We start from the raw sequence: 14,549 nt of genomic DNA on the forward strand, positions 1-14,549 counted from the left end.
TTTTGTAAATTATTTGCAATCACTTTGATAAAAATGTAAATTAACCAAAATTAAGATCCATTCATGTAGTAAGGTAGATTTTCAATCATTTGAAAAAATTTTATTCCTATGAGTCTTTAAAAAAGATATTTCTAAGGAGAAAAGAGATAATTATGTAAGTAAGCAGCAGCAGATATGATCTTGATTCAAATAAAACAGAAAATGATTAAGAAAGTATTCAAGACCATCACATGTAATGATCTCACTTTGGAAAATTCTAATCCACCTACCCACAGGGCTCTTGAAAATAGGTGGTGTCAGTGTGCCGATCCAGAGCTAGCTTGGTGTATGCAGTGTCACCTCTGGAGAAGTCTGAAGTGAAAAACCACATCCTTCCATAGATGGTTTCTCTGTCAAATGCAGCATAGGAAGACCTTTTAGCTATTTGAAATTTTCATTATTGTAATTCAAGACTCTTTACAATACTTTTTTTATTTACAAATAAAAATATAATTTTTTTTTTGGTTCAGATATCTAACTATAAAGTAAAGAAATCAGTTGAACTCATCACCCGTCTTAATGAGCCCACCACTGAGTAATATTCTAGGAAGCTGCAGGGAATTAGTGGAAGGATAATGTAGTCAGAAAATAGGGAACCATTTCACTCTGTTTACGTGTCTGCTTTGAACAGCTTTCAGGTTCACATTTCTGTCCTGCACTCACCTTCCTCACATAGAAAAAGATGTTTTTGGGTAGCTGCTTTTAGAACTGATTAATGTAGATCTTCAGCCACCTTTTAGACATGGAAGAATAAAAAAAAGAAAAGAATAGTTTATATTAGCAAGTATTTAGTGAGACTTGCTGTATCACTGTATCTCTCCTTGAGATATAGACATCATAGATAAATGACCCAGCATACTATCTGCTACACAATGAGCTATATCTGGTTTTTATGAAGTAAAAGGAAAATATTAACTATGACAAAGTCAGTTTATGTATCATGTAGTACTACAGAACATAAACCCATATACTACCTAGAAATGCAATGGAAAAAACTTTGTACTTAAGATCAGAAAACCTGAGCTCTTTTGAATTCCAGTTCTACTGCTTACTAGCAGAGCAATTCTGGTCCAGGCACTTAACACATCTGATCCTCAAGCGCCTCATCAGTAGAACAGGAGATAAAATACACGCTTATCAGGACTACTATACTAAACAATTGAAATCATTGATGTGAATATGCTGGTTAAATGCTGTACAGTATCAGTTAGTTCAGTTCAGTCACTCAGTTGTGTCCGACTCTTTGTGACCCCATGAATCGCAGCAAGCCAGGCCTCCCTGTCCATCACCAACTCCCGGAGTTCACTCAAACTCATGTCCATCGAGTTGGTGATGCCATCCAGCCATCTCATCCTCTGTTGTCCCCTTCTCCTCCTGCCCCCAATCCCTCCCAGCATCAGGGTCTCTTCCAGTGAGTCAATTCTTCACATGAGGTGGCCAAAGTATTGGAGTTTCAGCTTTAACATCAGTTCTTCCAATGAGCACCCAGGACTGATCTCCTTTAGAATGGACTGGTTGGATCACCTTGCAGTTCAAGGGACTCTCAAGAGTCTTCTCCAACACCACAGTTCAAAAGCATCAATTCTTTGGTGCTCAGCTTTCTTCACAGTCCAACTCTCACATCCATACATGACCACTGGAAAAACCATAGCCTTGACTAGACAGACCTTTGTTGGCAAAGTAATGTCTCTGCTTTTTAACATGCTATCTAGGTTGGTCATAACTTTCCTTCCAAGGAGTAAGCGTCTTTTAATTTCATGGCTGCAATCACCATCTGCAGTGATTTTGGAGCCCCCCAAAAATAAAGTCTGACACTGTTTCCACTGTTTACCCATCTATTTCCCATGAAGTGATGGGACCAGATGCCATGATCTTAGTTTTCTGAATGTTGAGCTTTAAACCAACTTTTCCACTCTCCTCTTTCACTTTCATCAAGAGGCTTTTTAGTTCCTCTTCACTTTATGCCATAAGGGTGGTGTCATCTGCATATCTGAGGTTATTGATATTTCTCCCAGCAATCTTGATTCCAGCTTATGCTTCTTCCAGCCCAGCGTTTCTCATGATGTACTTACTCAGCATATAAGTTAAATAAGCAGGGTGACAATATACAGACTTGCTGTACTCCTTTTCCTATTTGGAACCAGTCTGTTGTTCCATGTCCAGTTATAACTGTTGCTTCCTGACCTGCATATAGGTTTCTCAAGAGGCAGGACAGGTGGTCTGGTATTCCCATCTCTTTCAGAATTTTCCACAATTTATTGTGATCCACACAGTCAAAGGCTTTGGCATAGTCAATAAAGCAGAAATAGATGTTTTTCTGGAACTCTCTTGCTTTTTCAATGATCCAGCAGATGTTGGCAATTTGATCTCTGGTTCCTCTGCCTTTTCTAAAACCAGCTTGAACATCTGGAAGTTCATGGTTCACGTATTGCTGAAGCCAGGCTTGGAGAATTTTGAGCATTACTTTACTAGCATGTGAGATGAGTGCAATTGTTAGGTCCATACCATTTCTGTCCTTTATCGAGCCCATCTTTGCAGGAAATGTTCCCTTGGTATCTCTAATTTTCTTGAAGAGATCTCTAGTCTTTCCCATTATGTTGTTTTCCTCCATCTTTGCATTGATCGCTGAGGAAGGCTTTCTTATCTCTCCTTGCTATTCTTTGGAACTCTGCATTCAGAGGCTTATATCTTTCCTTTTCTCTTTTGCTTTTCACTTCTCTTCTTTTCACAGCTATTTGTAAGGTCTCCCCAGACAGCTATTTTGCTTTTTTTCCTTTTCCATGGGGATGGTCTTGATCCTTATCTCCTGTACAATGTCACAAACCTCCGTCCATAGTTCATCAGGCACTCTATCAGATCTAGTCCCTTAAATCTATTTCTCACTTCCACTGTGTAATCATCAGGGATTTGATTTAGGTCATACCTGAATGGTCTAGTGGTTTTCCCCACTTTCTTCAATTTAAGTCTGAATTTGGCAATAAGGAGTTCATGATCTGAACCACAGTCAGCTCTGAGTCTTGTTTTTGCTGACTGTATAGAGCTTCTCCATCTCTGGTTGCAAAGAATATAATCAATCTGATTTCAGTGTTGACCATCTGGTGATGTCCATGTGTAGAGTCTTCTCTTCTGTTGTTGGAAGAGGGTGTTTGCTATGAACAGTGCGTTCTCTTCACAAAACTCTACTTGCTTTGCCCTGCTTCATTCCATATTCCAAGGCCAAATTTGCCTGTTACCCCAGGTGTTCCTTGACTTCCTATTTTGCATTCCAGTCCCCTATAATGAAAAGGACATCTTTTTTGGGTGTTAGTTCTAAAAGGCCTTGTAGGTCTTCATAGAATGGTTCAACTTCACCTTCTTTAGCGTTACTGGTTGGGGCATAGGCTTGGATTACTGTGATACTGAATGGTTTGCCTTGGAAGCGAACAGAGATTATTCAGTTGTTTTTGAGATTGCATCCAAGTACTGCATTTCAGACTCATTATTATTAACAACCAGTGTCTGAATTAAGCCTTAGGAATAATAGGTCAAAAGTAGATATCTTTAGATAACATCTTATTCAATCCTTTTACTGGTCAGATGGGAAAATAGAGGTAACAGGGACAGTGACTGTGGGTAGGAATGTATGTTTATCCAACTGCTTGATGGGAGAACTGAGACTACAGTCTGGTTCTCTTTATTCAAAGTTAGTGCTCTTTCTAGTGTACAATGAATAACTCTTACTTTGAGTGCCACTGGGCTTGAGAAAAGACAACAACTTTGAAGTCATCATATTTGAAGTCAACATGTAAGTGTCTTTAGAGATTAGAAATCTGGGCTTCAAATAAAGCACTATAAATGGTAATCTCCTTATTCGGGCCACAGAGTATTCTGGTAAAACAAGGGTGACCATACCTGTCATATTATTTTACTGATATTCATGCTCTGGAAATTAACTTCTGCACATATAAGAAAACTAATGACTCACCTGATCAAGCTGATCCTTTCTGCCAGCTTCTCTGTGTGTTTCTGAGTAGGAGGGACATTTTCCACAAAAGCAATTCCATAGAGCAGAAAGTTCTGCAGAAAGTTCTTCAGTCCCTCCTTGGTTTCTAAGAACGTCTGGAAATCTACAGCTGGAACTTGGGCTTGCTGGTAGATTTCAGCATTCCATAAGATTCTAGGCTGGATGACCTTTTGTTTCTGTCCTTCATAGCTGTTTTTCATGAGCCAATCCAAATCATATCTAGTCACATGACCATCTGGCCCTTTTTAGGAAAAATAAAAGGTATTAAAAATAATAATTATATATACTGCCAATAATTTACTGGTTAAGAATATTATTTTCAGCAAACAATTACCCCGTATGGTATTGTTTATGGGGTTTCCCAGGTAGCACTAGTGGTAAAGAAACTGTCTGCCAATGCAGGAGACATAAGAGATGCAGGTTCGATTCCTGGGTCAGGAAGATCCCCTAGAGAAGTGCATGGCAACCCACTCCAGTATTCTTGCCTGGAGAATCCTATGGACAGAGGAGCCTGGTGGGCTACAGTACATGGAGTTGCAAAGAGTTGGACACGACTGAAGCAACTTAGCACACACGCAAATATGTATTGTTTATGAGACCAAATTCAAATGAATGCCTAGAATGTTCCTGAGACAGAAATATTTGTCAGTTGAGTAGTATAAATTAATAAGTGAATGAATGAACAAATAAATCTTCCCAGCAGGTAAATAAGTTTATGAAACTTAGCTACATAGTAAAGGGCCTCGATCTCCCTCTTATAAATGAATTAGGTCAGTTTGGTCTAATGATATGATATCAGTACAACATGATAACTTCGCCCGCTGCTCTACAAAAAGTCAGCTCCTAAAATGTTTTAGAAAATATTCAGGATAAGCAAATGAGTAAGCAAAGGATACAGCAAGAGGAGTGAAAGGCTATCCTGACATTTTCTCTCTCCTTTTCTTTCTACCTCTCTGTCTCTGTTTCTCTCTTTCAAATTTCTACACCATTATAGTAAAAATATCATAAAGAATTTGGAAAGCATAAAAAAGTATGAGGAAATGAAAAGGTCAGATATACTTATTCGATTATCTAGATGAAACCACTATCCACAGCTTGCAATCATCCCTTCTAGATTTTTGTATGCATACTTTTACTTTACATAACATATTGTGAAAATATGTATTAGTTTGCACCCTACCTTTGTCACTTAAATTCTAAGAATAATTTTATCATTAAAAAATTAAGGCTTCAAAAAGTTAATTTCTATAATTTTCAGAATATGGACTACCAAGATTTACCTAAGCAGTCTGTTCTCCCGGGGCATGTAGTTGTATTTTTGGAAAGTTTCCCTATTATTTAATAGTGATCATCCTTGTCCATTTTTCTGATAATTTTCTTAAAATAGACACACAGAAGGTAGAATTGTTAAATCCAAAGACACAAACTTTTAAAAGTCTTGATACATATAACTAGATTACTTTCTAGAAAGTCTACCGATTTTCATCCCCACCAACAATATATGCATATATGCATGCCCATCAAAATTGAGTATTCTTATTTTTTAAACATATATTTTTCTAATTTGGTAAATAAAACTCATCTTATTATAATAAATTTAAGTTATTTAAGGTGAAGAAGAACATTTGTTAGACATCTATATTTTTTACATGCAAGGGTTACCAAACTGAGCTAGTAGCCAAACCTGCCCAGAATTGTTTTTCTAACATCTGCTGTGTAGTACATATTTTCTATAGCTGTTTCTACCCTACTACCAAAGAACTGAATCGTTGTGCAGAGACAGTGTATTCAAAAAAGATTAAAAATCTTTACTATCTGGCCCTTTAGAAAATGTTTCCTGACTTGTGGTTTAATGATAGTTCACTTCTTTCTCACATTTTTCTATTGGAACACTAATAGCACTATACACACGCACACACACACACACACACACACACACACACAATCATATATTTTACAAATATTTTGCAAAGTCAGTTTTTTGATATGCTTTCTTTCTTTTTTTAAAAGCTGTTATAGTCCAGTTAAGGTTTATTACAGTTAAAGGATACAGATTGAAATCAACAAAGGGAAAAGGTACATAGGGCTGAGTCCAGAAAAAACCAGGCACAAGTTTCTAGGTGTCCTCTTCTAGTATCAGTTCAGTTTAGTTGCTCAGTCGTGGCCGACTCTTTGCAACCCCATGGACTGCAACATGCCAGGTTTCCCTGTCCATCACGAAATACCAGAGCTTACTCAAACTCATGTCCATTGAGTCAGTGATGCCATCCAACCATCTCATCCTCTGTCATCCCCTTCTCCTTCTGTCCTCAATCTTTCGAACATCAAGGTCTTATTCACTGAGTTGGTTCTTTGCCTCAGATGGCCAAAGCATTGGAGTTTCAGCTTCAGCATTGATCCTTCCAATGAATATTCAGGACTGATTTCCTTTAGGATTGACTGGTTGGATCTCCTTGCAGTCCAAGGGACTCTCAAGAGTCTCTTCCAACACTGCAGTTAAAGCATCAATTCTTCAATGCTCAGCTTGCTTTATAGTCCAACTCTCACATTCATATATGACTACTGGAAAACCATAGCTTTGACTAGACGAACCATTTTTTAAAATATAAATTTATTTATTTTTAATTGGAGGGTAATTACTTTAAAATATTGTAGCGTGTTTGCCATACATTAACATGAATCCGCCACAGGTGTACATGGGTTCCCCATCCTGAACCCCCCTCCCCCTCCCTCCCCATCACATCCCTCTGGGTCATCCCAGTGCACCAGCCCCGAGCACCCTGTCCCATGCATCGAACCTGAACCGGCAATTCGTGTCATGTATGATAATATGCAAGTTTCCATGCCATTCTCACAAATCATCCCACCCTCACCCTCTTCCACAGAGTACAAAAGACTGTTCTATACATCTGTGTCTCTTTTGCTGTCTCGCATATAGGGTTATTATTACTATCTTTCTAAATCCATATATATGTATTAGTATACTGTATTGGTGTTTTTCCTTCTGGCTACTTCACACTGTATAATAGGCTCCAATTTCATCCACCTCATTAGAACTGATTCAAATGTATTCTTTATTTTCTTTTTTTAATTTTTATTTTTAATTAATTAATTTATTTTACTTTCAAATATTGTATTGGTTTTGCCATACATTGACTAGAATCCACCATGAGTGTACATGTGTTCCTCATCCTGAACCCCCCTCCCACCTCCCTCCCCATCCCATCCCTCTGGGTCATTCCACTGCACCAGCCCCAAGCACCCTGTATAATGCATTGAACCTGGTCTGGAGATTCGTTTCACATATGATAATATAAACGTTTCAGTGCCATTCTCCCAAATCATCCCACCCTCGTCCTCTCCCACAGAGTCCAAAAGACTGTTCAATACATCTGTGTCTATTTTGCGGTCTTAAATACAGGGTTATCATTACCATCTTTCTAAATTTCACATATATGCGTTAGAATACTGTATTGGTGTTCTTCTTTCTGGCTTACTGCACTCTGTATAATAGGCTCCAGTTTCATCCACCTCATTAGAACTGATTCAAAGGTATTCTTTTTAATGGCTGAGTAATATTCCATTGTGTATATGTACCACAGCTTTCTTAACCATTCATCTGCTGATGGACATCTAGGTTGCTTCCATGTCCTGGCTATTATAAACAGTGCTGCAATGAACATTGGGGTACACGTGTCTCTTTCAATTCTGGTTTCCTCAGTGTGTATGCTGAACAGTGGGATTGCTGGGTCATAAGGCAGTTCTATTTCCAGTTTTTTAAGGAATCTCCACACTATTCTCCATAGTGGCTGTACTGGTTTCCACTTCTACCAACAGTGTAAGAGAGATCCCTTTTCTCCACACCCTCTCCAGCACTTATTGCTTGTAGACTTTTGGATAGCAGCCATTCTGACTTGCGTGAAATGGCACCTCACTGTGGTTTTGATTTGCATTTCTCTGATAATGAGTGATGTTGAGCATCTTTTCATGTGTTTGTTAGCCATCTGTATGTCTTCTTTGGAGGAATGTCTGTTTAGTTCTTTGGCCCATTTTTTGATTGGGTCGCTTATTTTTCTGGAATTGAGCTGCAGGAGTTCCTTGTATATTTTTGAGATTAATTCCTTGTCAGTTGCTTCATTTGCTATTATTTTTTCCCATTCTGAAGGCTGTCTTTTCACCTTGCTTATATTTTCCTTTGTTGTGCAAAAGGTTTTAAGTTTAACTAGGTCCCATTTGTTTATTTTTGCTTTATTTCCATTACTCTGGGAGGTGGGTCATAGAGGATCCTGCTGTGGTTTATGTCAGAGAGTGTTTTGCTTATGTTTTCCTCTAGGAGTTTTATAGTTTCTGGTCTTATGTTTAGATCTTTAACCCATTTTGAGTTTATTTTTGTGTATGGTGTTAGAAAGTGTTCTAGTTTCATTCTTGTACAAGTGGTTGACCAGTTTTCTCAGCACCACTTGTTAAAGAGATTGTCTTTTCTCCATTGTATAGTCTTGCTTCCTTTGTCGAAGATAAGGTGTCCATAGGTGCATGGATTTATCTCTGAGCTTTGTATTTTGTTCCATTGATCTATATTTCTGTCTTTGTGCCAGTACCATACTGTCTTGATGACTGTAGCTTTGTAGTAGAGCCTGAAGTCAGGCAGGTTGATTCCTCCAGTTCCATTCTTCTTTCTCAAGATTGCTTTGGCTATTCGAGGTTTTTTGTATTTCCATACAAATTGTGAGATTATTTGTTTTGGTTCTGTGAGAAATACCGTTGGCAGCTTGATAGGGATTGCATTGAATCTATAGATTGCTTTGGGTAGTATACTCATTTTCACTATATTGATTCTTCCAATCCATGAACATGGTATATTTCTCCATCTCTTTGTGTCCTCTTTGCTTTCTTTCATCAGTGTTTTATAGTTTTCTATATATAGGTCTTTTGTTTCTTTAGGTAGATATATTCCTAACTATTTAATTCTTTTTGTTGCAATGGTGAATGGAATTGTTTCCTTAATTTCTCTTTCTGTTTTCTCATTGTTAGTGTATAGGAATGCAAGGGATTTCTCTGTGTTAATGTTATATCCTGCAACTTTACTATATTCATTGATTAGGTCTAGTAATTTTCTGGTGGAGTCTTCAGGGTTTTCTATGTAGAGGATCATGTCATCTGCAAACAGTGAGAGTTTTACTTCTTCCTTTCCAACCTGGATTCCTTTTATTTCTTTTTATGCTCTGATAGCTGTGGCCAAAACTTCCAAAATTCTGTTGAGTAGTAGTGGTGAGAGTGGGCACCCTTGTCTTGTTCCTGACTTTAGGGGAAATGCTGTCAATTTTTCACCATTGTGGATAATGTTTGCTGTGGGTTTGTCATATATAGCTTTTATTATGTTGAGCTATGTTCCTTTTATTCCTGCTTTCTGGGTTTTTTTTTTTTTTATCATAAATGGATGTTGAATTTTGTCAAAGGCTTTCTCTGCATCTATTGAGATAATCATATGGTTTTTATCTTTCAATTTGTTAACGTGGTGTATTATGTTGATTGCTTTGTGGGCAGATATTGAAGAATCCTTGCATCCCTGGGATAAAGCCCACTTGGTCATGATGTATGATCTTTTTAATATGTTGTTGGATTCTGTTTGCTAGAATTTTTTAAGGATTTTTGCATCTGTGTTCATCAGTGATATTGGCCTGGAGTTTTGTTTTGGTGGCATCTTTGTCTGGTTTTGGTATTAGGGTGATGGTAGCCTCATAGAATGAGTTTGGAAGTTTACCTTCCTCTGCAATTTTCTGGAAGAGTTTGAGTAGGATAGGTGTTAGCTATTCTCTAAATTTTTGGTAGAATTCAGCTGTGAAGGCTTGGGTCCTGGACTTTTGTTTGCTGGAAGATTTCTGATTACAGTTTCAATTTCCGTGCTTGTGATGGGTCTGTTAAGATTTTCCATTTCTCCTTGGTTCAGTTTTGGAAAGTTGTACTTTTCTAAGAATATGTCCATTTCTTCCACGTTGCCCATTTTATTGGCATATAGTTGCTGACAGTAGTCTCTTATGATCCTTTGTATTTCTGTATTGTCTGCTGTGATCTCTCCATTTCCATTTCTAGTTTTGTTGATTTCATTCTTCTCCCTTTGTTTCTTGATGAGTCTGACTAATGGTTTGTCAATTTTATTTATCTTCTCAAAGAACCAGCTTTTGGCTTTGTTGATTTTTGCTATGGTCTCTTTTGTTTCTTTTGCATTTATTTCTGCCCTAATTTTTAAGATTTCTTTCCTCCTACTCTCCCTGGGGTTCTTCATTTTTTCCTTTTCTAGTTGCTTTAGGTGTAGAGTTAGGTTGTTTATTTGATTTTTTTCTTGTTTCTCGAGGTAAGCTTGTATTGCTATGAACCTTCCCCTTAGCACTGCTTTTACAGTGTCCCATACATTTCGGGTTGTTGTGTTTTCATTTTCATTCGTTTCTATGCATATTTTTATTTCTTCTTTGATTTCTTCTGTGATTTGTTGGTTATTGAGCAGCATGTGGTTCAGCCTCCATGTGTTGGAATTTTTAATAGTTTTTGTCCTGTAATTGACATCCATCTTACTGCATTGTGGTCAGAAAAGATGCTTGGAATGACTTCAATTTTTTTTAATTTACCAAGGGTAGGTTGATGGCCCAGGATGTGATCTATCCTGGAGAAGGTTCCATGTGCACTTGAGAGAAAGGTGAAATTCATTGTTTTGGGGTGAAATGTCCTATAGATGTCAATTAGGTTTAACTTGTCTATTGTATCATTTAAAGTTTGTGTTTCCTTGTTACTTTTCTGTTTAGTTGATCTATCCATAGATGTGAGTGGGGTATTAAAGTCTTCCACTATTATTGTGTTATTGTTAATTTCCCCTTTCATACTTGTTAGCATTTGCCCTACACATTGCGGTGCTCCTATGTTGGGTGCATATATATTTTAATTGCTATATCTTCTTCTTGTATTGATCCTTTGATCATTATGTAGTGTCCTTCTTTGTCTCTTTTCATGGCCTTTATCTTAAAGCCTATCTTATCTGATATGAGTATTGCTACTCCTGCTTTCTTTTGGTCTTTATTTGCGTGGAATATCTTTTTCCAGCCCTTCACTTTCAGTCTGTATTTGTCTCTTGTTTTGAGGTGGGTCTCTTGTAGACAACATATGTAGGGGTCTTATTTTTGTGTCCATTCATCCAGTCTTTGTCTTTTGGTTGGGGCATTCAACCCATTTACATTTAAGGCAATTTTTGAGAAGTATGATCACAGTGTCATTTACTTTGTTGTTTTGGGTTCGAGTTTATAAACCCTTTATGTGTTTCCTGTCTAGAGAAGATCCTTTAGCATTTGTTGGAGAGCTGGTTTGGTGGTGCTGAATTCTCTCAGCTTTTGCTTGTCTGTAAAGCTTTTGATTTCTCCTTCATATTTGAATGAGATCCTTGCTGGGTACAGTAATCTGGGTTGTAGGTTTTCCTCTTTCATCACTTTAAGTATGTCCTGCCATTCCCTTCTGTCCTCAAGAGTTTCTATTGAATGATCAGCTGTTATCCTTATGGGAATCCCCTTGTGTGTTTTTTGTTGTTTTTCCCTTGCTGCTTTTATTGTGTTCTTTGTGTTTGATCTTTGTTAATTTGATTAATATGTGTCTTGGGGTGTTTCGCCTTGGGTTTATCCTGTTTGTGACTCTCTGGGTTTCTTGGACTTGGGTGACTATTTCCTTCCCCATTTTAGGGAAGTTTTCAACTATTATCTCCTGAAGTATTTTCTCATGGTTTTTTTTTTTTGTCTTCTTCGTCTGGGACTCCTATGATTCGAACGTTGGGGTGTTTAACATTGTCACAGAGGTATCTGAGGTTGTCCTCATTTCTTTTAAGTCTTTTTTTCTTTTTTCCTCTCTGCTTCATTTATTTCTACCATTTTATGTTCTCCCTCGTTTATCATATCTTCTGCCTCTGTTATTCTACTGTTGGGTCCCTCCAGAGTGTTTTTGATCTCTTTGTTGCATTATTAACTATATATTGACTCTTTTTTTTTTCTTCTAGGTCCTTGTTAAACATTTCTTGCATCCTCTCGATCCTTGTCTCCAGGCTATTTATCTGTAACTCCATTTTGTTTTCAAGATTTTGGATCATTTTCACGATCATTATTCAGAATTCTTTATCAGGTAGATTCCCTATCTCTTCCTCTTTTGTTTGGTTTGGTGGGCATTCATCCTGTTCCTTTACTTGCTGAGTATTTCTCTGCCTTTTCATCTTGTTTATATTCCTGTATTTTCACAGTTTGTGGTTCCTCTTTATTGTGGAGGTTCCTCACTGTGGGTGGAGTTGGACGGGTGCCTTGTAAAGGTTTCCTGGTTAAGGAAGCTTATGTCAGTGTTCTGGTGGGTGGAGCTGAATTTCTTTTCTCTGGAGTGCAAGGAAGTGTGCAGTAGTGAATTTTGAGATGTCAGTGGGTTTGGTGTGACTTTGGGCAGTCTGTATATTGAAGCTCAGGGTTATCTTCCTGTGTTTCTGTAGAATTTGCGTGGTATGTCTTGCTCTGGAACTTGTTGGTCCTTGGGTGGTGCTTGGTTTCAGTGTAGGTATGGAGGCTTTTGATGAGCTCTTATTGATTAACGTTTCCTGGAGTCAGGAGTTCTCTGGTGTTCTCAGGTTTTGGACTTAAGCCTCCTGCCTCTGGTTTTCAATCTTATTCTTACAGTAGCCTCAAGACTTCTCCATCTATACAGCACTGATGATAAAACATCTAGGTTAATGATGAAAAGTTTCTCCACAGTGAGGGACACCCAGAGAGGTTCACAGAGTTACATGGAGAAAAGAAGAGGGAGGATGGAGATAGAGATGACCAGGAGGAGAAGAGTGGGAATAAAAAGGGGAGAGAGCAAGCTAGCCAGTAATCGTTCCCCAATGTGCTCTCCCCAGTCTGGAACCTTCAGAGATATTCACGGAGTTACACAGAGAAGAGAAGAGGAAGGAGACAGATGTGGCCAGGAGGATAAAAGGGGGAATCAAAAGGAGAGAGACAGATCCAGCCAGTAATCAGTTTCCTAAGTGTTCTCCACAGCCCGGAACACACAAAGAGATTCACAGAGTTGGGTAGAGAAGAGAAGGGCGAGGGAGGAGATAGATAAGACCTGGTGGAGAAAAAGGAGAGTCAAAAGTGGGAGAGAGCAATCAAGCCAGTAGTCTCACTCCCAAGTAAAAATGGGTCCTGAAGATTGGGTTCTTAAAGGTACAAAATTGAGAACAAATACCAAAAAGCAAAGATTAAAAATATAGAGTAGAGGTTAGATTCTCAAAAGTACAATATTAAAAAAACAAAACAAAGTCACAAAAATTATAAAATATATATATGAATTTTGCTTTAAAAATAGGGTCTTTTTTTTGCAAGGTAATGGTAGGTTATAAAAATGAAAATTAAAGGAGTAATAGATGACTTAAAAATAAAAAAAATTAAAAATTAAAAAAATGATAATAGTAAAAATATATCTAGGACTTTCTCTGGAGCTGTTGTGGATAGTTTGGGTCAGTTCATTTTCAGATAATTCCTTGATCCGGCTTATACTTCTCAAGATCTATAGGCTGCTTCCTATGTAGTTGGTGCTAACTACAGTGTCTTAATCTATTGCATCTGTCACTTCCAAAGCAGTTCCCTCTGTTTATTTTAGCTTTTTCTGTTTCCTGGTCTCTTCAGTGTCTGATTTCTGCCCTGACACAAGGGGGTGCTGGTGGTCACTTTTTTAGGCTCACTTGTTCAGTAGTGCTGTGGGGAGGGAGGAACACTGCAAACAAATATTACTGGCATGTGTGGGGAGTGCTCACAGTGTTTCAGCCGCACTGGGTTTGCCCCCACTCATGGTGTGTGTGCTTTCCCAGTCTACACTGCTCAGATTCTAGGTTGCTCTGCTGGGAACTGTCTGATGTGGGCCCTGGTTTGCCTGCACTTCCCAGGTCTAAGCCACTCAGGTTCAGGTTCTCTGATACTCCACAAAGGCGCAGACTTCATTGGGCCCGCGTTTTGCACCGTCCCAGGTCCGAGCAGTTCAGGTGACCAGGTGCTTGGCGCACGTAGTCACCCCCAGTTGAAGGCTGTGACTTAGCCCTCCCCTGTACCAGCTGCTCGGTTTTCTGGGTGTGTCTCTTCTGGGGAGCTGATCTCTGGCTGCAACCCTCCTGGCAGATGTCGACCATCCAGAAACCCAAGAAGTCTTGGTTAGCAATGAAGCCTGCTTGCAGTTTGGTAGAGGATGCCTCTCTGGGGTCGTGATTGCCCCTTCCGGCTCTGGCTGCTCTTGCCTGCCTGTCTCCTGCAGGGGGTGGGCCGGTCCGCAGCCAGCTAGCTCTCCTCAGTCCTTTGCTATGACTAACCTATGTCTAGGTTAGTCATAGCTTTTCTTCCAAGGAGGAAGCATTTTTTAATTTCATGGCTGCAATCACCATCTGCAGTGATTTTTGGAGCCCCCCAAAATAAAGTCTCTCACTGTTTCCATTGTTACCCCATCTATTTGTCATGAAGTGATG

At 38.7% G+C, this 14,549-nt stretch overlaps 1 protein-coding gene across 2 annotated transcripts in view; it reads right to left on the reverse strand.

The window, feature by feature from the left end:
- TMLHE (trimethyllysine hydroxylase, epsilon) overlaps positions 1 to 14,549 on the reverse strand; it is a 61,587-nt gene that overhangs the window by 23,378 nt on the left and 23,660 nt on the right. For both annotated transcript variants that reach the window (XM_044937574.2, XM_025277249.3), the window contains 2 exons: positions 4,004 to 4,283; positions 270 to 389 (listed from right to left, as the gene is read on the reverse strand). In XM_044937574.2, the coding sequence (XP_044793509.1) occupies positions 270 to 389; positions 4,004 to 4,283 (400 nt within the window). The remainder of the gene's footprint in view (positions 1 to 269; positions 390 to 4,003; positions 4,284 to 14,549) is intronic.

Source organism: Bubalus bubalis, chromosome X (genome assembly GCF_019923935.1).
Source record: "Bubalus bubalis isolate 160015118507 breed Murrah chromosome X, NDDB_SH_1, whole genome shotgun sequence".
NCBI lineage: Eukaryota > Metazoa > Chordata > Mammalia > Artiodactyla > Bovidae > Bubalus > Bubalus bubalis.